At 40.0% G+C, this 25,426-nt stretch overlaps 1 protein-coding gene and 1 long non-coding RNA gene across 7 annotated transcripts; one reads left to right on the top strand and one right to left on the bottom strand.

Annotated features, from left to right (window-relative positions):
- The first annotated feature begins 90 nt into the window (after nt 1-90).
- Nucleotides 91-20,513, top strand: REEP2 (receptor accessory protein 2). Of its 6 annotated transcripts, XM_015641625.3 has the most exons (10): nt 536-554; nt 901-973; nt 3,038-3,095; nt 4,571-4,647; nt 5,811-5,879; nt 6,083-6,203; nt 6,750-6,863; nt 7,220-7,367; nt 7,655-7,812; nt 9,769-20,513. In XM_015641625.3, exons 3-10 carry the CDS (start codon nt 3,045-3,047, stop codon nt 9,841-9,843), a joined length of 813 nt encoding a protein of 270 aa, XP_015497111.1. In that variant the 5' UTR covers nt 536-554; nt 901-973; nt 3,038-3,044; the 3' UTR covers nt 9,844-20,513. The 6 variants fall into 6 exon arrangements, with proteins under 6 accessions (XP_015497107.1, XP_015497108.1, XP_015497109.1 ...); XM_015641623.3 differs by lacking the exon at nt 3,038-3,095 and having other exon boundaries at nt 447-554; XM_015641621.2 differs by lacking the exons at nt 3,038-3,095; nt 5,811-5,879 and having other exon boundaries at nt 91-554; nt 5,994-6,203.
- On the bottom strand, nt 17,070-25,226 carry LOC117245093. Its single transcript, XR_004499297.1, has 2 exons — nt 23,885-25,226; nt 17,070-17,153 (listed from the first exon to the last, which is right to left on the bottom strand). It is a non-coding gene; the product is annotated as an uncharacterized LOC117245093 (long non-coding RNA).
- Nucleotides 25,227-25,426: the final 200 nt, after the last annotated feature.

Raw genomic sequence — 25,426 nt, 5'->3', positions numbered from 1 at the left:
GTGAAACTCGGAGCTGTAGATATCTGAAACGTTTTTACACCTAGCTACCTTGTTTGCAGCATGTAATAGCTGTTGTCTTGATTTCCCTGGAGGAGGCGGCTGGAGGGAAGATGGCTTCTTGTGGCCTCTCTTACTCTATCACTTCCCAAGTGCCCGTGATCTCAACTCCACACTCTCCTGTAATTTTCCTCACTTTGCTCGCTTCTCTGCCATCGTTCCAGCAACGCCACTTGCCTACCTCGCTGCTGCCGTTCCGCTGGCGGGGCTCCATTCCCGGGTTCCCGCCGCACCTCCCGACCTGCTGCGAACGAGCGCGGGGCTTTCCCCTGGCAGGGGGCGGGCAGCGCGACTCGCCCGGGTTCCGCAGCGGGGCGGGATGCTCGGCGCCCTGCGGCCTCTCCCTCCGCCGCGTCGACTCCTCCCATGCAAGCACACGGGGCGGAGCTGCACTTGCTGCAGGAACCTGCCCTTTAAGAGCCGCCTCCTGCCGCTGCTCAGCCCTGAGCCGCGCCCGGTGCCGCCATGGTCTCCTGGATAATCTCCCGCCTCGTGGTGTGAGTGCGTGCGGCCGGGGCGCGGGGAGGTGCGGGCCGTTGCTCGTGGCCTTTCCCTGGTGGTGCCTCGGGGGCCGCGGCCCACCGCGGGGCTCTGGCGGTGGCGTCGGTGCTGCCCTGCGGGACCCCGCGCCCCGGGAAGGGATGGCTGGGGAGCGGAGGCCCTCGCGGTGGCTGCGGCCGCAGACGGGCGGGTCCGCGCCGGCTGCTGCGGCCCACGGGAGGCGCCGCGGTGAGGGCGGCTGAGCCCCGCCCGGAGACCGGCATCGCACCGGCATCCTGAGGACAGTGCCCACCACCGCTGCCGGGGCGCCGCGAGGCACTGAGGGGTCTGTTCTTCTCGTAGGCTGATCTTCGGCACCCTCTACCCCGCGTACTCCTCCTACAAGGCCGTGAAGACGAAAAACGTAAAGGAATATGTGAGTACGGGCTCGCCGTGCCGGCGCAGCGCCCGCCTCGTCCTACGCGGCCACCTCGCAAGCCCCCGGCCTGTCCCCTGGACGATGGCACTCCGGCTCCACAGGGGCTCGGGTCAGCCAGGCCACCCGAGCAGCAGCTCCAGTCGTCTCTGGAAAAGCTGCCAAGGATGGGTGCTCACTGAAATGGGAGGTTTTCAACCCGTAAACCTGGGCTGTTTTTTCTCAGGAGATGCTGTGTGAGGAAGGGAAAGCGGGGGAAACAGTGCAGTCTGGAAGCATATGCAAGTCTAAGACAAGTTCTTTCTTGTAACTTTGTCCTTATTTGTGTCCTTTATAGCTTTTTCAGTACTACTTTTGTTTTCTTCCAAAATGATGCTTGGTTTGTGGCTTCCTATCAATTTTGCTTGTGATCAGTGTTTTATGTTGGTCAAAACTTCATTGTCTTTCCCTTCTGGAACTGTTTCCCTCTCTCCGTCTACACCATTGCTACAGTTACCATATTTAAAACAACAGACTTTTTTTGTGATGTAGCGTGTTGCCTTCTAACAAGAAGGGATGTTCTAATTGGATCACTTGAGACAAGACCTATGATGTGGAAAAGTATGGCATTAATTTTGGAGTTTTGTGTAGTGATTCAATGGCATAGGTTTCCTGAAGTCGATAGTCTGGATTGCTGCAGCAAGAAATATAATTCTGTTTTAAGTTTCAGTGAAAATACTAGAGTGGTTCGAGAAAATGTATTTGAACCGCTAAAACTTACATATTAATTATTTCTCCTTGAGAGGACTGCATCAGAAATAAGCAGTTAGGTGTTGGACTGGCGTCTGTCTAATTCACTTACATTTGAAGCGCTTCTCTTCCTTCTCAACACAAGTGAAAAGATGGGGGGGAAACAGCAGAAGGGGTAATATCTGTTCAAACTGTTCTTCATGTGAAAAGTCAACAGAAAACTTGAATGCTGTACTGCCCATTTTCAAATCCAGCCATTTTATGTACTACTGCCTGCTCATAGTGCTTAAGAACCAACACTGGTTAGGGTTTGGTGGTGGAGAAAGGTCTTACAGGTGTTTCTGTGCTAAAGTGGTGTATTGAAGCTTGAGTTGACACTTGAGACCAAGCTACCACAAACAGTCCATCAGTGACACCAGAATACAGTGCAAATTTTGTCTTCTCTACCACCGTGATAAAAATTCAGGATAAATCCTCCAGCAGTTGTGGCAAACTGCTCTACTAGCTCACATTGTCCTAAAAGCAATTTTCTTTCCTTTTTACATGTCGTCTTCAGCGTTGGTCAAGTCTACATTCCAATTATGCTTTTGCATTTTCTGAATTCCTTTAGGTTCTTGGTGCAAGCTGGGGAGACTATATATGTTCCATTACCTGAAGCTGGTGATCATCAGGCTGAGCAGCAAAAACCTGACTCCTTTTAGTGGATTGAAAAGAAACATGCAGCTTTATTTAACCCTTAGTTTTGGAAGGTGTTTGTAATCTGTCATAAATAAAAAAAAAAAAAAAAATAGGGCTTCTTCCCATCTGCTTTCTGCTCTTTTAGTTTCTGCATCTGCAGGGTCATCTGCAGGGACTTCTGGAACGAAAAGATGGATCCTTCTAGTTCATTTAGGAGCTATACTTTTTTTTCTTTGGCTTTAGCGCATAGGGTGAAGGGTGACAGAAGGAGACAAAAGCAAGAGACCTGCATCCAGTATCAAAGATGTGAACGTGAAGTTTATTTAAACAGTAACAAAACAATGTTTTCTGTTCTCAGGTCATGCTCCTGAGCCTTCTGTTAGCAGAGTGAAAAATGAACACTAAGCTTAGACTGCCTACAGTGACCCCTTTTGAGTGACGTCTGCTAATACATGTAAATGCAGTAGTTTTCACTAAGAAAAAAGCAGACACTGTAAATTCATTGCTTTGTATTTAATCCCATTTAGGGACAAAATGTCAGCCGGAGATCAGTCAGGATCCTTATTTTTAATTCTTTAATCAACTCCTACCTAATCTCTTGGATAGGAAAGTATCTTCTGCACAGTTTGTCATTTTACTATTCACAACCTTTTCCAGATGTTTCATGAAGATGAGCAGCACAGATCTCAACACTGATTCCTGTGGGATTCCACTGGTAACTTTCCTCATTGTGAAAAGTGGCCATTTATTTTTTATCCTTTGTTTCCTTTTCTTAACTAACTGTTAATCCTCAGTAGTCCCTTCATTTTTATCCTTGATGATTTTGTTTTTTTAAGTGTTTGTATAGACCTGTTAGAAACTATTTAGAAGCTTCATATACCCTTGCCCTGTAAGGAAAGCACTATAGCTAGCACAGGCTTATAGAAACCTAAGAGTTCTGCTACACTTGTGAATTTTTTTTTCTGAAAAAAAACCCCATAATCTTTATTTTGTTACATATATGTAGGTATTTGCTAATTGCTTTTGTTGCTATTATTGCCTTCATTTTTCCAAATGCTGAAGTAAGATTTACTGGTGTATAGGTTTTCTGAAATCTCTCACCCTTTTGGATCCCTTTTTTGCAAACTTAGATTTATCATTATTCACACACTTCTTCATACAAGAGCTGATTCATGTTGCTGCATCAAGGACTTAATCATTCATTTTGAAAAGTTGCTTTAGATCAGCTGAACAGTGCCTGGTCTTGTCCAAATTGATGATACAAAAAAAAAAAAAAAAAAAAAAAAAGGCAGGAGAGAGCCATAAAATACAAGTTTTTCTATTTTCTGTTCTGAAAAAGGAAGTTTACAATAAAGTGGAAATAATTTGGATTACTAACCCCTATTTTCTAAACCATTCACTGTGTTAGAGTAGCTGGAGGCAGATTAATTTTCTTTTATGAAGAACTTGTGAAGGGTCTTTCAAGAACAAATCACCAAATTTTCCAACACCTGCAAGTTTGGGGCAATACCTGCTTTTATTGTATTTGCTGTAACAAGGCTTGTCAGATGTCATTATTATATGAACATAATTGTTCATGTGTTTTAGTATATGGATTAATGTGTGGATTTAATATGTGGCATTTACCTGATTCAATTTAGTTATTTTTTCCTATTCTTGATGACACTAAGATTGTTAAATTGCTTTTAATTAAGGTGTCCTCTTCATTTATCTGCTATTTATGCTCTCAACATAAGTATGTTTCTCATATCCATGTTTCTCAACAAGATAGAAAACTAGCAATTTCCCTTAAAATTCTTAAGTTAAAACTTAAACTTTTGCATATGTGAGTGTATATATATTTTTTACGGTATTCATGATATATGGAAGAGTGTAACTTCTTAAAGTGAACTGATAAATCTTTTTGGATAAGTCATTTGGGACCGTAACACTATTGCCTCATAGTGTTGCTCCAGGGCATGCATTCATCAATGTATTTGTATGTGTTTCTCTATTTAGAGCACAGTAATCCTACATGTTTTCTCAGACTGAAATGTACCGTTTAGTATGTGTCCATCTCCATTACAGATTATATATGCTTTCCTTTTGAATCCGTCTTAATGTGTGGAGATGAGTCATTTATACTGAGAAGACGTTTAACTTTTTTTCTGGGTTCTGGTGTATGTCCATTGAGTGACTGCTGTTTTGCAGGTGAAGTGGATGATGTATTGGATTGTGTTTGCCTTTTTCACCACTGCAGAAACACTCACAGACATTGTTCTTTCTTGGTGAGTTCCTTGGTGGCATGTTGTAGGTTTTTTTGTTCCTGCTGTGTCTTTCTTTTGTTTTTTTTTTTTTTTTTACCTTTTTTAAGCCTTTTTTTTTAAGCTAAGAATAAACTGTGTCTCCTTTAGGAGTTTTCAATCCCTGTGAAAAGTCAGCAGATTTCTAGATACTGTGGGTAGTAGCTGCCATCTTAGCTGTTTAACTCCTTTGCTTGCAAAGTTAGGGTAAATGCACAACAGTATCTGTAAAAGGATCTTCATCCATTTATAACTTGGAATATTTCTGAGAAGCTGTTGATATGAACTAGTACGGTTTGAAAAATGATAGTCTAAAAGACACCTTAAAAAAATGGTAGAAGGAAGGGACCTGTTTTGCTTTGACAGCCTTTTATGTGGAAGAGCAGATCACATGCATGTCTGTGCTGTGAGTGGTTTGCACAATGAACTTCACTTCCACTAGGGATTGGAATAGAAGGAAGCAGATTCTTACTCCTTTCAGTGCTCTGTGTCACGCTTGGCAGTATGGAGGCCTCCAAAACTGATAATTCATTGTTACAAGGCTTCAACTGAACCTATGAAACAGGGTTTCTTCAGTTGCCTCGTTGCTTTAGTGTTTGAGCTTTGGGTGCATCTCTGAAACGATGTTGGTCTAGAGTTTCATCTTCTGAAGAGTCGTGAATTGCTACACATGCCTTACAAAAGTGCTCAGCAGCTTTGTTTCTACCTGTATAAAATCTGAAGAGCAAAGATTGAAGAAGTACAAGAACTTTAGCTTATTCACATAAAGGACTTCTGAAAACAGAAGTTTCTTCCTTCTGATTGAGTCAGTAGAGAATTTGCATTCACTTGGTTGAAGAATCTCTGCTATATAATTTTCCCAGACTTTATTGGGTGAGGGTTAGAGATGCCAGGCTTGTGTTCTGCCTGCTCTTTTACACTGGGCGTGCATTTTTTTATCTGAGGAGTAGCTGTTGGAAGTTTCAGAAACAGCCTGAAACTGTCCATTCGGCTTTAGCAGGAATATGACATTATTAAGACACATTGTTGAAAAGTTTGGAAATTGAGAAGGGAAATTAATGTAACATTAACATATCCACTGGATGCTCTCTGAAGAAACTTCAGAACTATGAAAGTAGCTATCAGATTGTAATTTGGTGTGTTTGCAGGGCTGAGAGATGCCCTGTTTATGGAGTTTTCATGGCTATGGATGAAAGACTAAATGATACTCGAAGAAGGTATGTCCTAGGATTCTAAAAAGGGTTCTGCTTTTCTGACCTGGATAATTGATTCTCTTGTTTCTGGCCCTTTACCTTGCCTACAATCTTTCCGCCTGTGTTGCTCTCTACTAGTTATCTCCATCTGTCTCTGTGCTGATCTTGATTCCAGTTCTCCATCTTTCTCTCTCTCCTCCTTTTTTTTTCTTTCCTCTTTCTCTCAGGTTTCCCTTTTATTTCGAGCTGAAAATCGCATTTGTGATTTGGCTGCTCTCCCCTTACACCAAGGGCTCCAGTGTCCTCTACAGGAAGTTTGTGCACCCAACGCTCTCCAATAAGGAGAAGGTACTTGCTTGTTGTTAGAAGATATGGACCTGTCTGGGGACTGACTGACTTATAACTTAATTATGCCACGATAAAAACTGAAATCAGTGAATCTTCCTTGTGCTGACCTTAGTGAAAGCAGAATGTTTCTGTGTCTGACAACGATATCATACTGCGGGTTACTGAAGATTGCAGTGTCGCCAATAGTTTGCCTAATGCGTAGAAAGTGTGCTTGGCTAACCCAGTGTCATGAGCCCTTACAGTCACTGTCAGTAGTTAAGCCTTTTGAATCGTGATAGGAGCAGCATGTTCTGTAGCCGGTCTATTTTTTCGCATTGTTGGTGTAAGCAACTGCTTTGTTTCACTTGTTATCATTTGGAAATACTGTACTTTAATTTAAAGCTGCATTTACAGACTTTCTCTAATTAGCAGAGAAACACAAGTTATATCATCAATGACACCAATGAATAAAGAGTGTCCAGATGAGCCTTGTGTTTTTAAGGGTGATGATGGGGAAACTTTGATTATGTTTGTAATGAGGAGCTAAATGCCATGTTCCATTCCTAGGAAATTGATGAATACATTACTCAGGCTTGTGACAAGAGCTACGAAACGATGATGCGAGTTGGCAAGAGAGGGTTAAACCTTGCTGCCAATGCAGCAGTTACTGCAGCTGCAAAGGTAATGCAATGCCATCTGTAACATTCAGGACTTCTCCAGCAATTTATTTTTGTGTAGCAGCAGTTAGGTGTTACGGGCCTGTTAGGGATCCTACTATTTGTTTGGCACCAACCTACTTTCCCCTCCTTCCAGTTTGCTCTGCAGGTAATTCCATCCTTGACTTAGAAAAAGTAGAAGGGTAGTGGAGTGGATTTTGCTTTAACATCTTAGTTGTTGTTCTTGGGAGCATACATTTTTCCTTCTCTGTTTTTTTTCAGAGTACCCTAGTGGGGAACAGGGCTCCTCTTCTGAATGAGTGATCCCATGTGAGATGATCTTGGTGAGGTGCCTTTCACTCTAATTTTATGTCCTCTTAGGGCCAGGGAGTTTTGTCTGAGAAGCTTCGAAGTTTCAGCATGCAGGATCTCACTCTGATCCGAGATGAAGATACTGTGCATATGCGAAGCCGTGATCCACAGCTGCACCCCTCTGGTGCGAGTCTTCTGGAACCTATTGAAGACTCAGGTACAGAGCACCTGCTGGGTCATTGTATGAGACCTCGGATGGTGAGCCAGGAGGGCTTCCCTGAGCCTTGGGTCTCAGAAAGGAGTACAAGGTTGTAGATCATCTGGGAGAAGTTGCATTGTCTTTCCTAGAGCCTTCTCATTTAATATACATCCCTGTACTTATCTCATTATCATTATTTAGGATGGTTGACATCTCTCTGTCATGTGTTCCTTGAGGATGGGCCATTTTAAGCCTCGCGATTTCTTTTTAAAAGATTTGCGAAAACTTTTACTCTTGTTTCTTAGCTTCCTGTTACTCCTCGGGAGAGGAGAGCAGTGTGGCACATCGGTCTAATGGAACCCCATCAGACACCAGAACAGACCCATCAGATGAAGATGCAGGAGACAAACTTCCTAAACGTACCCAGAGTCTCAAAACTCCTAAAAAGGTGATGAAAGCTGAGGTGAGTTGGTGTACAGATAATTTCCAGCACTGACGTTGATTTGTGAACTTGGTTGGAAGGCTCTAGCTTTATAGTCTCAGCATGTAGAAGCTGTATGTACAAATTTTGTTTATAAAATGGACTGTCTTTGCTAGATGAGTCCTACGTCAGAGGACTTGTCTACTTGCTGTACTTGTCTCTGGCTTTTGCATTTTTATCATGCCTGTAAGCCTCTGTGATAAGCCAGAACCCAGCTTTTCTTTCATTTGGGTTTTGTGTCAAAGGCACATGAGCATGAGATATTTTTAATGTGTTTTGTTGACAATATCCTCTCTCCTGTCTGCTACGGTCTGAATTTATAACAGTGACATTTATTGCTGGGACAGTCACTTTCATCACTTTTCACTTTTCCATCATCTAAATGCAGCAGTTGTGTACCCTCTTAGGACTCTCTTGGCTTTTACACATTAGGTACGGGGAATTACACCACTCCCCACCTACCCCATTCCTGGGGTTTTTTCTTGAAGTTTGAGTAACTAGTGATTGTTCAGTTGTCTTCTTATGTTCACGTGATGATCCAAGGTATTTACAGCCATTCAGATGGGGCATGAGATGCCTGATTTCTTATTATTAAAATAAACCATACATGAAAGTAAATGCAGTCATGTATAAGAATCATTTAATCTTAGCAATCTTTTTTTCAGGTATTTTCAGGTGCATTTTCTAGAAAATGCTTTTTTGAGGTGCTGCTTTCCAGCAGTTGACTCTTACTTGAGTGTTTCTTATAGTTAGATTTGTTGTACATGATAAAATGCTTCTCCCGTTTTATGAAGTTGGGGTCCTATTTTCTTGATTAAAGTTGGATTTCTAATGTTACTATTTTTATCTAAGATAAAGAATGCTATATAACTGATGCACATTGTCAAATATTCAGGCTAAATATGAAATAGTTTGAAGAAAAGTAATTGCTTAGAGCATTAGATTTTAAGTTGTACTGCTAATCTGATTTTACAGTGTGTGGAAAACTTTCCATGTGCTTAAGTGCTCCTTGTAATAGAATCACGGAATAATTGAGGTTGGAGGGGATCTCTGAATTCATCTGGTTCAAACCCACTGCTCATGTAGAGCCAGGTCCCAGGCCTAGATGGCTTTTGATTATCTCCAGGGATGGACATCTGTGTCCACAGACGCATTTTAATTTAATTCGGATCTTTCTGTGGTTTATTTCTGAGTTGACCCCTCTTCTTTCTTGTCTACTGTATTAGACAGGAGCAAGGAAACAAGAGGCTCAAAATTTGACTCAAAGCTTCTTAGTGAGGACTTTTCAAATTGAAATTGTGAAAAGACAGACTGAATTCTTCTATGCTGTTCATTGTGAATACAGGAATACCGATAAAGCCCTTTGGAGGCATATTGATTTTTATGCTCAGACTGTTGGATCTTTGGGTCAGATGTAGGACTTGTAGGAGGTCTTTGACTGAGATCTCTGAGGTTGCCAGGCAGGTATTAATGCATCATGGATGACTAAATGTGCTCTTCTTGCCCATATCTAGAATGGAGGACACAGAAGTAAAGTGTGCAGATTAGTTCAGGATGTTTCTGCAGCTTTCAGAGAACTGCACTGGTGATGGAAGTTAAGAAGCAGAAAAGTTAGAGTAGTGAAATGTTATGTGAATGTTACCAGTTAGAAATATCTGTGATTAACCTTTTGTTTGGACAGCTGGCTTTGATTTTGCTACTGTACATACCCTGCTTTAGAATGTCTTGTCCTGGTTGCTATTTGATGGATATGTTGAGTGATTTATTTAATGAAAAAAAAGGAATGGTTAAATAGCCCTTTCAGACAACAGACGACATGAATAGGGTCATGTTGTGGTTGTTTTGTCCTATTTTCACTCTGCATTCTTTCATCTTTCTGTTAGACATTTAGATGTTAAAATAAACTAGCCTAAGATGCCTCTTCCTCTTTCTCCTCAGCTTCCAGTGAGAAGTGTAAAAGCCCGCCCTAAGAAGAAAGCTCCTGGCTCTCTTGCTTCTGGCGAGTCATCCTAAGGCGACCTTCCTGCCCAGCACCTGTCTCTGTCCTGGGATTTGCCTTTTGCTTTCATGGGGAAACTCTCCAAAGGAAGGGAGCTGAGATTCTTGTACATAATAGATACTGCTTTACAGAGCTCATTCCAAGGCAAGGGGGAGGCTGGGATTCAGAAAGCAGAGTAGAGGATACAAATCCTCAGGAATTTTCTCCTTTTCATCTCTCTGTTGGAGGGAATGCTGATATGTCTGTACATAGCCAGTTGCTTCGGAATTCCCACTGTATAACTAACTCTAGTTGAGAACCTTTGCTGGAAAAACCGACTAGGGTTAGAGACATCCATTGCACAGAAGCTGGAAAAATACTAGACACTGGAGTTCCACGGGGTGTGTGGCTCTCTAAAATGTCTTATCTTGCTCTGGGTATTCTCCTGCAGCTGTGTGTTGTTAAGAAGTGCCCACCATGAGTCATATTCCTTTAAAATGGACTGTACCTAATATGTCCATCGCCTTTGAGAAAGTGACTGAAGTGATGTATGCTGAGTGCTTTTGAACATAAAGGACTGGCTCATGGGAGGTGATATGCTAGAGTCCTGTTACTCATACTGGAAGATGAAGAGATTGGTTTTTGTTATATTTTTTCTGGAAGGTGAAGGGAGATAATTGGAAAAACTAATAAAGAAAATGTGCTATTAGATGCACATTATATGATGAAGTAGTTAAGAGTTACTCTTGAGAAGGAAAGTTTGGCATCTCTAAGATTCTGGCTCTTTTTGAAGCTGCTGGATTTTATTTCAGGTTCTAATGCTTACTCTGACTTCGTGAAAGCATCAGAATGAGGTCAGTCACGTGCAGTTCCATGGAAAGCATACTCGCTTTGCCATTTGGTGGTTGAACCCATGTCATTGTGTTGCTTGCTGCTTCAGACAAATTCTTTTATTCTAGCAGATTGGGAAAATCTGTCTCAAAATAGTCTGCGGGCATACTTGAGAATTTCAGAAGCCCTTACCTCTCAGCTTTAGGAGAGTCAATCCTCAGGACATGAAAACCGAAACAGTTGATTCATTAACAGTTGAGTTCCATTAACTTCAGGATTTCGTTTATGGGGGATAAAAAGCAGGGACTATGGCACAATACTGTGATTAATCAGTCCTCTTGCTTTATCCTGCTGCAGCCCTTGCACAGATTTTCTGTCTGACATTGTGCCATGTTTATCAGTGTCCTGAGACTCAAGCAATACTTAACACTTGGGACAGAAAACTACAAGGAATGTAGAATATGTATTGTGGGAGTGAAATTGCAGTGCTGCAGAGAAAATTTGCATCATGCCGAGCCATACTAATCTCTTGGATGTTGTTAAGGGGAGATCCCCTGTACACATGCCAGCTGAGTCAATGAAAATTTGAGATATATGAGTAGAGTTCTTGTTAAGATCTATAATGAAGGTGCCCCATTATAGACATGGGTGTCTGAATGCATACTAGATGGTCTTAATTTTCACTGAAATTAATTATCACAGGAACCTGCATACAGGTGTTTGTGTCCCATACTTTTGCTGTCACATTTCTAAAATTACAGTGAATTCTTCATGGAGAGCCCAGTATTTTGCTGTTGACAAGCTGGTAGAAGCACTTCTGCAACTAATGCTCCACAAGTATGTCTGTAGCCTTTCAAAAGTTTATAAAGTTGAAGATTAGGAAATAAGAAATTTTCTTATTTCCCATTGTCTTGGTGGCAAATTTTTTGCTCTTGAATTGACCAGTTATTTCAGGAAGCCAATTAAGTTGGGTTTACTATTTTTCATAGCTTTTAAAAAATTAAAAATCTTTACACTCCATGCTAGAAACTTACATATTGTGAGAAATATTTCTCCTAAATTATCCACATGGCCTTATCCAGAAGCCAGTAGGAAATCCTTGATTCTGAGTTTAAAAAAAAACAATTATTTTTCTCTTTTTTGCTTTATTAGCAAACTTCATATTCATGTCTTACTAGCACATGCAAATGCATGCAAATGAAGTAGGAATACTTCCTGTTTCCAAATGAAATTCCTCTCTCCAAACAGCATAAAAATCTTTCATGGTTATGTGAAAGATCCAGTTGTGAAGAATCGCTTTCCTAGATTTTACTGTACTGAGCAAGAGAGAAGCATTCTTCTCTATATAACAAGTATGTCTATGACCATGTTCTTGATTTTTTTTTTTTTTTTTTTTTCATCAAAATTTTGCATAGCAAATTATTTTTGTAAATCGTTGTGAGGGATTTGACTTGGAGGCCAGGTCTCCCCTTGCACTGATCTTCTCGCCCTTTCCTTGTGCCTGCTGTGATAGTCTGTGATTACTAGGTTTCCACAGAGTTGCTTTCCAGAATCTTCTCTAGAATCCATTTATTTGTAGTGGCTTTTCTGCTTTGAAGCACAGGAAGAATTTCTGAAGATTCAGTTCTGATATTTGGATTTATCTTTGTCTTCCTAAGCTAGGTCCTGTGCTAAGCAGCTTTTACTTAGCATTGATGCTTGATGTCATTAGCTTGTGGGTAAACGAGGGGAATTGGCTTTTGTTTGCAAGCGTGAGTCTGCAGTAGAGTCAGGGACTGTCTAGTGTGCGGTATGAAGCTGATGATGTCGAGCAGCAGAACTTACCCAGAGCAAGAGCAATGTCTTAGCACGGATACTGTTTTCTTCTTCTAGTACAAATGTGACTGCTAGATTGTGCTTTGCTTGATCAAAGCCACTGCAGATCTGCCACCACCACCCACGTGACCTCTTAGTGAGTTTCTAGATACAGTTCTGCATTGGATGGCACTGTCTTGCATAGAAATTCTCTTGTTAATGAGAGCGCTGAATGTGCTGTTTTGATAAAACGCTTTTATCAGCTGCTGTTTGGTGTTTTCAGCAGGAAATGCTGGAATGTAGTTTCTCTTCAGTGTCATCTGTGGGCTTCATTGTGCAATTAAGCAAATGGTTAAATCTTCACCCAGCAGTAGAACCTATTGTGTTCGGTAAATGTTTCGAGCCTTTTCTTAGTATGCCTGGCCACAGAGAGAAGTGTAATAGGAGAAAATGATTCTTGAAGGTGGGGGCTGAAGAGGGTGGTATGGGTGTGTCAAACTTTGTGTGCCTCTAAGTTATCCTAAAATACCTGTACCGTGACATACAAAGTTGAAGCCATGACTGCCTTTTGAAAAGAAATGTTTTCCATGCTTTGTAGTATTATGAGTCAGTGTTCTGCTGTTGGATAAGCAAATAGTGAAATATGGTTTCCTATCTGAGAAACTTAATGATTTGTTGCATAAAAGGGAAAAAATGTTTTCTTGTTGGCAGTAATCCTCTGTGGAGAGTAAGAAGTGTGAAAATATAGGGGAGACAACTGTCAGGTTTTAAACCTTTATACATTACCTAAATATCTTTATTACTTACTTTTTAAAAATTGAGTTTGTGATTCTCCAGCTTTACATTTCTGGGACTGGTTTCTTTTAGACTAGAATAATTTCCTTGGTAGGTAGAGCATATATGAAGAGAGGGGTGCTAGCGTTCTTAAAATTGCAAAGCTTGTTCTGCGGAAGTTACACCTTCCGTCATTTTAATGAATTGATTTCCGTTCATTGTACTTTTGCAGTGCTGGGCTTTCTTTTATACGTCCCTCTTGGAAGGACAACTCCCTCACAACAGACTTTCTTGGAAAGCAAGATTTCTAGAGAACCACAACTTTCCAGAAGTGATTATTTATTCTGTGCCATCTTAATCAGCAGGAAATTTAGTGCCTTAGGAGAAAAGTAAGATTTATATGGAGAACTCTGCTGGTTCTCTGATCTACACATAGCATTGTATTAAGGAGGCTCACAAGGTAACTGTGAAGTGTCATTGTATGCTTGAGAGTAGCTGTTGAATTGAGCTGATTTCTTTCTGTCTTCCAAAGTTGCATGTAATGCTAGAAAGTGTGGATTGTTCCCTAGGAGAGAAATCTAGGGAAAAAAGTTGTATTCTTATGGGGGCACTGCATTGTCACATTACTGCTTGCTGGGGAGATACTGAATGACATCTCTATGTAACTGGTCTGTACTATAGCTTTTATTGCTTTAGGCACTAGAAATTTGTAATGTGCTGTCTGGCTGAAGCAGGTGGTGGTGCTGCTTTGTGAGTTACCTTGCAAAGTCAGATACATGAAAAACCAGGAAAGTATTCCGAAGTTACGTGAGCTTGTAGAACTACAGAGGTGTCAGAGTTGGAAGGGGCCTCTGGGGGTCCTCTGGTTTGACCTTGCAACTCAGTCGGGGCCGCCCACTGCCAGTTCCTGTCTGCTATTTCTGGTCTAGAATCTACTGAGTTTAATGTTTAAGACCTTTATAGTATGTGCAGAAATGCATATGCTGCATGAGAACGTGCTTTCGTGTTACTGAGGGGAAATGTTTCCTGGTCACTTTTCATCTGGTATTTGTCTCCGTTGCAAGACACTATAAACATAACTCATTCTTATGTTCCTTACAGGTATTGTTAAAACACCTAGAGGCCTCAAAAAATATTTTAAGAGGTATGCAGATGAAGTTGTGAAAACATTTGGTTTTAACAGTAGATGGAGGCAATAATTGCATAGCAGCTAAGAACCTGTCTTATGAGATACATAAATAGATAGAATTAGAGTAGAAAATGAGCTGTGTATAGTACAGAGTTGTCCAGTAAATACTGCTAACTTTCTGAGCCTCAAGCAGCACTTAAACTCGGCATTCTACAGATGAGAGCTTGATTTCTCTTTTGATCCTGATTTCTCTCTTAGAGTCAATCTCTGTCTGTTTCCTTCCCTCCCTTCCCCCTTTCGTTCCACCCCCTCCCCAACCCCAATCTTCTAAACTGGGCTTCAGCTACATACACTGAGATTCTTCAAACTTTCATCCCTTCAGAACAATAAAGTTTGACTTTTACCTCAGCAGGCAACTGATCTGCAGGGAGGACCAGATGAATATCAAGTATCTCTCATCACTTTGTAGATGTGTTATGCTGGAGAAGTACTAGCAGGAAGCTCCAGAAGATATGTTTGCCCCAGAAATTCTACCCTCTGCCCCCTGCCAAAGCCTGCATTTTTTGGTGAACCAAATGCTGGACTTAGCTGTGCTCACACACAGTTATCTGTAGAAACCCAAAATTCAGTGTCAGAATTTCTAGTGCTCTATTCCTGATGATAACAGGAATATAAAAAAAAATACGAAGTGAAAAGAAACAGTGGCAAATTGGTGGGTTTTTTTTCCTGCAACTTTGCAGGTAAATTTAGGTCATTGCTATTTACATGCCTAAAATCTTTGCCTAAAGCCCCTTGCAAGCTATGTGTTACTTTCTTGCTCTCTTTCTGAGCTTCTGTTCTGTGAATTGGTTATGTTTTTAATGCTTACTCTTATTAAGCAAGGACTGGCTTCCATTTTACTGACTGTGGAGATTTGAAATATACTGTATTAGAGCTGTAATATAGCCTTTTTTCATTATTTAAGCCTATGACCTAGATTAATACATGTAACTTGTACAACAAGGCCTAAGGCTGGATTCCCAGGTGGAACGTGAGCATCTATTGCAAATAGCATAGTTTGACGTATTTCCCTTTTCTTGCAGTGAATTCTGACTGAAATGTGCTTACTGCAGACCCTTTGGACAAGAGCATTCTGTCAGTGTTTAACCAGATAATGTTAGAAGTAACATTTATGGGAATACTGCAACAATAAGTGATCACTAAAGGAGCAAAAGCTCAAGTCTTCTGTAATATATCTGTCTGAGACTATGTAAAACACTAAAGCATATCTGGCAGCAGTGGAAATACATTGTTATACTGACTTAGAAAGGTAGGAAATTCAGTCATGGTCTTTGTAGCAGGTTTGGGAGGAAAGTCAATCTGGATGGCAAGCATATAAAGTTTTACATATCAGGGAACTGAGTTCTTATCACAAGTAACTTACCAAAAAGAAAGAAGCTGAAAATTTTTGGTGACTATTAAATGGAGAGGAATTTTCCTGATCATCAAACCTAGTATTGAATATAAACCTTCTGTATTCGTGCTGCTGCCTTATTTGGGAAAGCACTGAGTTAAGGGACTCTATTTCTGGCTCCTCTGTTAGATTATTTCTGAAATTAATCTCAAATTAGAGATGCTTGGGTTTGACTCAGCATTTTAATGTCGAAGTCCCCATTAGCATAGTACTAATCCACGAGGGTTGTGGATTTCTCTTTGTCCACCAGAGGGTATAAGCGGAACATAAAATCACGGACTATCTCACAACGGTTAGTTCAATTATGAGAGTTGAACAGCAGTGTTTCCTAGGTATGCGTGAAGGCCCTACTTGTGGGATAAGGGGCAAAACAAGCTGGGGCTCTAATGGAGAAATATGAAATAATACTGCTGTTAACCTCTGACCAAAAAGGCTGTTTAAGCTTTCTGGGCATTCTAATTGAGCCGCTATCCAATGCGGCTCACTGAGACAATAGTGTTACAGAATAACTGTCTTCACTTTTTTTCTTTTGTTCTACATTCAAACCATTTTTTAGCTGCAGGAAGCAGCTCTGAAAATGGCAATGTTTATTATTCCAGCCCCCACCACGGGGCTTCCCCCTCCCCCCCCGCTTTTTATTAATTAACTAATTGCTGTGTGCTGTTCTACTTTATACTCTGAATTTTAGTAGTATTTCCTGGTAAGGATGAGTATTTTTTTTCAGTTGGATTTATTTTCTGTGAAAAGAGAAGCAAATTTAATCTAAAAATACAGATCTATCTGATGTTACTATGGTAATTTGTGACCATGGCAACAGAGAGTTACCATTCTGAAGAACAGGCAGACAGATGTGGTTGGTTTTTGTTTTTTTTTTTTTTTTTTAAAAGTCAACGACCTAATTAATGGTGCACTCATTTCACAAAAAGAACCTGACTTTTAGTATTTGTTAACCATACAAGAGCATATGGGTCCGAGGGATTTTAACATTCTTACATAGAAGAGCTGATCTGAATGAGTAGATAGTGCAGTGGAGAAAAAAACTGGCTTAATGACCATGCCCAAGGGGGAAGGTCAGTGCCAGAAAGTCTACTCAGAGGCATAGCTCAGGGTTAGGCCCGTTCTCTTCATTAATGATGGGGAAGTGTCAGCAAGTGTCCTGGCAATACAAAACTGAGATGACTGGCTGGAAGTAGCAAGAGGAACGTAGGTTATTTTACCTTCACTCTCAAAACACATGGAAATCCTAGTAGGAACATAAGGTAACAGTATGAGATTCTTTCCAATGTTATGAAAACCTTTTATTTACAACAGCAAAGATGGAGACTTTCAGACTGAAGGAGGATCCAAGACATGCCAGGAGGTTTCTGTAGGGAAGAAAAATAGAATTTAGTGTAGTCCTGGGGATTCTTCAGTGTCAGCCTTCAGGGAAAAACAAGGAGAATAAAATATATTTAATATGTCTCTATTTTTCCTTCATATGATCAGAGTTAGGTAGACCAACACAGTACTTTTGGGCAGGTGCTAAATTTCAAGCACAAGTTGTGGATTGCCCTGGTGTGTCCCATCCCAAGAGCATGTACTGCATTCTACGAAACATTTAGTAATGGTTGAAGGAGTTATAGGAAATTAACTTGTTATTGAGGGAGTTAAAAATGGGTATTTGTGGCTAAGCCTTGTACTTAGTGTATTTATCTCTGCCAGTGTAGAGCTAACATAAAGGCTCTCTACTGACAGCACTCAATGTCAGTTTTATAGGAAGAGTGCAGATACAAGTTTAGCCAAAGCCAAACCACAGATTTTTTCCAAGCTTTTCCTTTTTTCTAGGCTCTGTTGGGGAATCTAGCAACTGAATAGCAATTATAACATTGCTGCTATCGCTTGCTTATTTGGGGCAGTGAATATATTGAATTAAATAGAATTAAGCAGCATTTAATAGCTTAATTTTTGTAAAAGCCAGCTGTTGTGACCATTCTGTATTTACCGCAAGAATATGGTAACTGACGCGTGGAGCCATTGTAACGTGGGAAGGCTATTTCCTCTGAAAAGGGAAAGCAGAGAAAAGGCCAGCCCAAACTTAACTGGTTCAGCTAGTGCAGTCTTCTGTCTCTGCTACTGCTCAGTCTATTTGATGACCAGAGGGTAATTTGGAATTAAACACATGGTGGAAAATACCTCATCGTGACACTGTCACCTTTTTACCCACGTGCTGAAGCACAGTGGTGTTAAATGACTGGGTTAATGGAGTTTTCCTGGGAGGGGGAGTTTGAATTCTGTCACTAATTTTTTGTACTCTTTAAGTTTGGTCACTTGCTGCAGTATAATGACTTAAATGTACAAAACCTAAATCTCATGTTGTGTTTGCTTTAATACCCAGACCCTTCTTAGGTATCTTTTAACATTCTCTTTTTTGAAGAACCTATTTTAAAGGGCCCATTGCTTATCTTCTGTTTCTATCCAGAGTGTAATACAGAAGGTTTTATCAATGCAGATGTGCCCTCATTCCTTAGGGTGGCAGCTAATCCTTATTTCTCTTCTCAATTATTTTAACATTGCCACTAGAAGTGGTTTTCCTGGCTAAGTTCCCTTTTGAGGGATCAGGGTCATAAACATGGAAAGACAGCCCTTCTGTTTGGGTTAAAGAGTATTTGGAAAAGCTCATTATTATACTGTGTATTCAGGCTGTATCCACTTGCTGAAGATTGCTGACGAGACCAAAAAGGCATCATCTAAGGACTAAATTTTGAACCCTACTTCTTGCTACTGTCTCATGTGGGTCTCTCTGATTAGTGGTGCTCCAAGCATAACTGATCACAAGTCTGTGATGGCACCTCTAAAGAAAAAGTTGCTGTGATAAGGTTTAGTTATTAATGTGGGTGAGGGATAAAGGTTCTGGAGGTTATTTATTCAGTTTTTGTTTCCAGTTTATTTTGACAGATAAATGTATCAGATACTTTGAATTTAAATCTACATGTGTCATTCGAATAGGCTTATAGATGTATGACTTGAAGGTATGGCTTTTTGTTCTTTGCTAGCAAGTTTACATACCTTTCTCCCACCTCATGCCCCAGTTCCTTGCTACTGATGCTTGTGGATATTATTTTTAAAAATGCTGTTTTATCTTCTCAAATTGTGCTCCTAAATAATTTTAGTTTATCTTCATGTCTTACGTGGTTAGTCTTCTGCCCTTCCCCCTCTCCATTGTTGAATGAATAAAGTCATGAAAATGCATACAGAGTCCTGCTATTTCTGCTATGTAAAAATAAGGCAAATTTTGGGATTCTGCTTTGTCCTGCATTGTTTCCTTATTTAAATATTGCCTCTCAGGCTGTGTCCTCTTCCCAGCTGTTAACTGAGGACTGGGATTCGTATCACAAGTGTATTTGTTAGGTGGCCTTTTTGTTCCTGCAGCATAAAATACTGTTGCTGTTAAGCATCTAGGAGACCTACCTGAATTGTAATTGCAAATAACTTCTGGGGAACACGAAAGTTTGGAAAGCATTCATGTGTGCAAAGTTAGAGAATGGTGAAGATCTTTTTCTGGACCCATGTACAGAAGCACAAATGTTTAGTCAGTACTACATAGCTACTCTACCTAGGCATGAAACATTAGAGCGGTCAGGAAATAATAACTGTCTTGCAGAGCGGGACAGTTATTATAAGAACTCAGCTTACTTACTGGAAAACCTGTGGTACAGACAACAGAAAGGGTGTGAAATTGCAAGTTAAAAATGGGCTGTTAGAAGAATTTTTCTACTGTAGCTACCAGTAACAGTTGGTCTTCCACAGACACAGCTATTGGCTAAAGTGGGTAGTTGGGAGCTAGCAGTTGTAGTGGCTGGGATGAGAGAGGAAGTCAGCTAGTGGCAGAGTTCTAGTGGCATCTTTTTACTTGGTGTTCTGCTGATGAACTGTGGTCTCGACCTGGAACTTCGTAACAGCAGTAGTGGACTGAGTCTCTGTTGTGGATTGAGTTGAAATCCTTTTTGGCTTTGAAATTCAGCCTAGCTTTTTTTTTGTTTTTTCCTCCCTGAAGTAGACTCTTGTGTAGGTGGAGCCTTTCTCTTTTACCGCCTTGCTGTCAGTTTTTCCTGCCAATGCAATGAATCAAAGAATCATAGAGTTGGAAGGACCCTTAAAGATCATCTAGTTCAACCCCTACTGCCAGCCTTCCGTCTTTGCAGATGTCCTCGTGAAGGAAGCAAATTTTCCTTTGTTGCAGTCAGCTCAGATTGGCCATTCTTAAACTCAGCAGTTAAAGCTGAAATGTTTATATAGTAAATAGAAAGTGTTTGACTAAATTTCTGGGCATATGCAAAAATTATGCGGTTATTTTCCTCTTTGTATACGTCTGTAATATTTCATATCCCCACTCGCTCCAACAGCAGCTGACCTGTGCAGAATGATTAGAGGAGCAGTTAATGAGCTGCACTGGGTTTGGACTTTGAGTTTGCCTGTTTATTAGAGTCATTCACAACTCTTGAGGCTGATCATCGCCTCCTCCTGGGCTAGCAGGCTCCAGTGGAAATTACCACTGGATTTATGAGTTGCTAGCCCTAAGCAGTTTTTTTCCTTATCTTTCATGAAACTGTGACAAGCAAAGAACGCTTTTTGTCAAACTGACCTCACAGAAATCTAAATTGCATCCTCCTTTAGCTTAAGTAGTATTATGTACCTTAAAATTTTAGCATAGTTTCTTTTTCTAACTGTAGGGAAAAAAAAAAAAAGAGTTAAACATGGGAGGTATATTTCACACTGTTTTTGAAACTGCAGTTTTTGCTTTCTAATGAGTTAGCTAATACACTGTGTACCAAAATTTCCATCTTTCCCCTTGCAATTGTACACAAACCCATTATTTTTAGTTTTTCTTGGCAGATAGGTAAAATGAAGCCATTTGAGAAGGGAGGAGGGCTGAAATTTTGTAGAAATTCCAAACAGCTCTGCACTGAATCATCAGTCCCAAGAGCACAGACATTCCACAGAAATGTCAGACAGTCCTTCTGGCATATTAATGAGGAAGCAGCAGAGAGTTTTCAGTCATGCTGATTTTAAAAGTTCTTGCTCAGCTTCCACTAAGAATTCTTAGCATTCGATAATAGAACAGTTTAAGCAAATCCAAAATCAAGGTAAGAGTACAGTCCAGATTTGGGCTATTTCAGTCATGAAGTAGGAGGGGAACCTTGCCTCTATTGATGTGTTCGTGTGTTACTACAATCACACTTCTTTCCTCAGTGTTAGGAATCAAGACGAAGAAAACCCTGTAAGTCTACCACTATTCTAACTATTGTGAGACTTTTCGTATTGGAAGATTGCAAATTTTAGCTTACTGTATACTTAAGCACTGATTTAGCTTTCAAAACTCTGAAGTAAACTTTGCCTTCAAATTTTCTTTGAAGCAAGACTTGTGCTTTATTTCGAACTTTTTGTCACAGATCAGCCTTGAGAAACAGAAGGTAAAAAATATGTATGTTCAGGAACAGTAACTTACTGAAGAGGTAGGGTGGGAGATGAGTAGTTAATATGTCTGTGACATTTTTTTGTCAAAGGACTTAATGTTTATTGAATGCAATGCAAAAAAACTCCCGTTCATTTACCACTGAAGCTGAAAATTTAAAAATAAAAGGCAATGCAAATGGGAATGTTAACAGAGCGAGTTCAATATAGGCACATTGTATTTCCTCTTATTTTTGAAGTACAAGAGGAGGTGTTGTCGAATTCTTGTATTCTATACAAGTTAATTCCTTGGGCTTCCTTAGTCTGGGAATAAGGCAAGTATTTGATTTGTATCATAGCATACATGATAACTGAAAATACTGTAGTAAATGATAAAGCAAAAATATCCAAGAAAACAACTACTGCTCTTCCCTCCCTTCTCTACTCACCTGCAAAATGCAGAAATTCTAGAAGCAGCATTACCTGGTCTGAGCTACAGACGAGGTCCAGCATGCATGTAGTACTCTATGGATGCATTGCTGCATGTTTGTACTTTACATAATGCAGCATTTCATAGAATTGTATGAAATTCAGTTTGTGATTAACCACACATAGAGTCCTCAGTCTTGGTGGTGAGTAACAATAAAACACAACATGTAAGTCCAGCTAGAAAGGGAAATTATTTCCTTTAAGAATACTGGTGTCCTTGTACTTCAGTAATCTTCCACTGGTCTATGGTATTTCTTCATCCTATTACCACTTTCATAGATAATATACACCTTATTGATTACCTATAAGGTATATAATACATACCTTATAGATATATATAGATTACCTGTATCATAACCGTTTATCTAACGTGTCTTGAGTTACCACCAAGTCAGCTCAAAATATTACTTAAACTTTTCCCCTGCCTACATTTACCATTCAGAGAAAACAGTGGTGTTTAGCTATGTCCACAAATCCAAAACTATTCTGTAACAAGTACATGCAGTTTTTGCAGCACTTGGAATTAACAGTTTGAGAGCAGTGGCTTATAAACTGTCAGCATTGGAGATGTAACAGAGCAACACAGCGTAACTTCTTTGATCTAATCCAAAGGCTTCATGGTCAGTATATGATAATGTCCTCGCCATCTGTGTTCCTGTGATAACGTTCCTTCAGTGGTTCACATTTGTGGGAGGTTCTGTGTCTCAATAATGGAAACTAAAGATGGAGGACAATTGTATGACGGATACCATTTAACATAAGAAATTGGCCCTTCCTGGCTCACATATAAAATACAGAAAACTCCAAACAAAACTTCTCCCCTGGGTACAGGACACTAAACATCAGTTCAAGCAGAATCCCTGGCATTTAATGAGATCTGGTTCCTCAGATAATTGCGAGATCCTTTGCTGATACCATTATGTAGTTGTCATGGTTACAAAAGGACCAGGGGCTAAATACAAAGTATCAGAAAGATGAAAATGGAGAAAATCAATGTCAAAAAATCAAACAGAAAAGATTACAGAGCAGATAAGATGATTTGGAGATCAGGAAAAAATAAAGGGAATGATGGCAGCAGCTAGGGAATTCAAAAGGAAATAGGAGGAAAGAAAGTTCAAAGGTAGATAATCAGAGATGTTTGATCCAGAAGCAGACCTGGAGGGAACTTGACATGCATATGTTTGTAATTAATGAAAAGCCTTCAAAGAGAAGGCTGGAAACAATAATCCCTGGCAAAAGTCCCTTTTGGCTTATTCTCTTTGAAGCTTTGTTCATTTTCTCTTAAGAACGTACTGTGGAAGACAAAGTTATGTTCTGATACCGAAGAATGGACAGCATATGCCAGAAGGACTGTCTGAATTTTCCCCCCAGACTAATACAGGTGAAAAATAGAGGTAACTATATGATGTTGCACATGAGATTCAGGGTTAGGGTTAGGTTAATGGTCTTTGCATAGGGGATTCCTGACTCTGTGCCCTCTCCTGTTGTTGACATTTTGGGCAAGTTTCATTTGAGACATTGTAGCTCTCCAAGATCTAGCCTCTATGTTCTCTGCCCTGGTTTTGAGGCAGTAAAGGTTTTACATGGCTTTTTTTTCTTTTTTTTTTTTTTAAAGTTGGTGAAAGCTAATTGAACCTTTTGTTCTGATGAAAAGAGTATCTGTGCTAATAAAGTGAGCCTCATAGCAGGATATGAGTTAATATTGCAGTGATTCCCTAAGCAAGTGGGTTGGGATTTTCAATTAATTCCTGCAGCAAGATGGGAAATCATGTTTCCATGGATACTGAGCCAGCAGCAGCACTGACACTCACAGCAACTGCAAGCTTAGTTTCTCTAAACCTTGCTTCCTAAGGAGGATTTGCCCCCCTGTTCCCCCTGCTCTGTATTTTGTATTTTTAAATAAAAAATTTGAAGACAGATGGACATTTGATGAATAGTTAGAGACAAAAAATACTGTCCCCTGAAATGTTTATTCACTAGCAACCTAGAAAATTGTGTACAAGAAATATAAATGACTTGCATAATTTAAATCTACAATTAGGAATAAAACAAAAAATATTAAAACTAGGGGAAGAGAAAGGCTGTAGCCTGTTGAACTTTTGACAGTCACTGAGGATGATAGCAAGGGGTCTGTAAGGACAGATTTATAACCAAGAATGCAGTAAGAGCAGAGTACCTTTTCTAGTACAGGGCTCCAAGTGGTTTAAACATAGATGTTCACCCAGGTGATTGCAGCAATGTGTATATTAGCACTCATGAAAGAAAACTGAAAGAAAAAAGTGTCCAATTAAAAATACAGTATAGAAACCCCAAATTATAGTTCTTAGTCTTAAGCTCACTGCCAGACATAGCGATAGGTCATGTACTCACATTAGAAACACGTGAGAGGAAGAAAGATATTTGGCAATTATGTGCATTTTTAAATCCCTTTTGATTCAAAATAATTACTAGCACTGTATTTTTATCTGCCATAGGATACAAATTTGAGGAAATTCACCACCTTATTTGCACCATGTAGCAGTCCATCAAACACAGAATGAACACTGATAACATCAATAGGAAGGCGCTGTAACTAGGAATGTCTTTCAATCCCTAAAACATATTCTTACCGATTAAACTCCCAGTAACCTCTTATGCTGACTTATTTAAAACGGTATTTATAGATCCTGTCCAGCTCCATCAGCAAACACAGCAAAACAAAAGCCATTATTTGTTTGGAAAGACCCAAATATTAGGAAAAAAATGCTTTTTTTTTTTTTTTTTTTTTTTTTTTTTGGAATTTAGAGAGATCATTCTCTAAGTGACAGACTTAATCTCTTAGGAAATGCATCCAAGAATGAAACTCCAATCTGAATTCTTGTTACAGGTTGGAGCAAATGTGAGATAGATTGTTGTAATAACAGTCTTTTTTTTTGTGTTACTTTATATCCTTTATATACTTTATATCCAGCAGTGACAGTGGGAAAAAAACCAGACTCATGGGGTTTCTAAAACTGGAAGACAAACTTTCAAAACCATAAACTTCTACCCTTGCTATAACATGCTGGGTACACAGTAGTGAGCACTTCGGCTTTGTTTCTTAGTGAGCTATCATATAAGAGGGAGAGTACTCTGCATAGATATTTCAGGTTAAGTAAAAAGGCAGCATAGTAAAGAGTTCATAGGTATTTCCATGATGAATTTTCTAGTGTTTTGCCGCCTGACTCCCAAATCTTTTGTTGTCAGGCTGGTTTGCCTCTGTGGTTTTGTGGTATCGTGTAAATAAACACAACTTGTAGCACTCTGTGCTCTCAGAGTTGTGCTTGTTCTCAAGGTTGGGTTATGTAAGACTACTTGCAGGATGTGTTCCCTGTACTGTGCTAGAAACAGACAATTAAATTTCTCTTTGAAAACATTTTTCTGTCTGTCGCTAGCACTGGTCCAACTTCTCCTACAGAATACGAGGCCTACATCAAGGCATACAGTTTCATATAGGCAGTAGTTCTTAATGATGAAGTGCTGTGGTGCAGCAACCTACACAATCCATCTAACTGAGCTAATTTAAAAGAGCTCAGACTCAAAGTTCACAGAACTTCCTATCTACCAGTCCGTCAGTCTTCCAGAAAATCAGTCTTCTCTGCTGTGAAAGCTTGTGAGGAATTTTAAGTGTCACATGCTTTGATGTTAGTTGTCCTCATACAGACAACAAATCTCAAAAAGGTACCAAAGCTCTCAGTTT

Source organism: Parus major, chromosome 13 (genome assembly GCF_001522545.3).
Source record: "Parus major isolate Abel chromosome 13, Parus_major1.1, whole genome shotgun sequence".
Classification (NCBI taxonomy): domain Eukaryota; kingdom Metazoa; phylum Chordata; class Aves; order Passeriformes; family Paridae; genus Parus; species Parus major.
The sequence above is the reverse complement of the archived record's forward strand: the minus strand, read 5'-3'. Positions and strand labels throughout refer to the sequence as shown.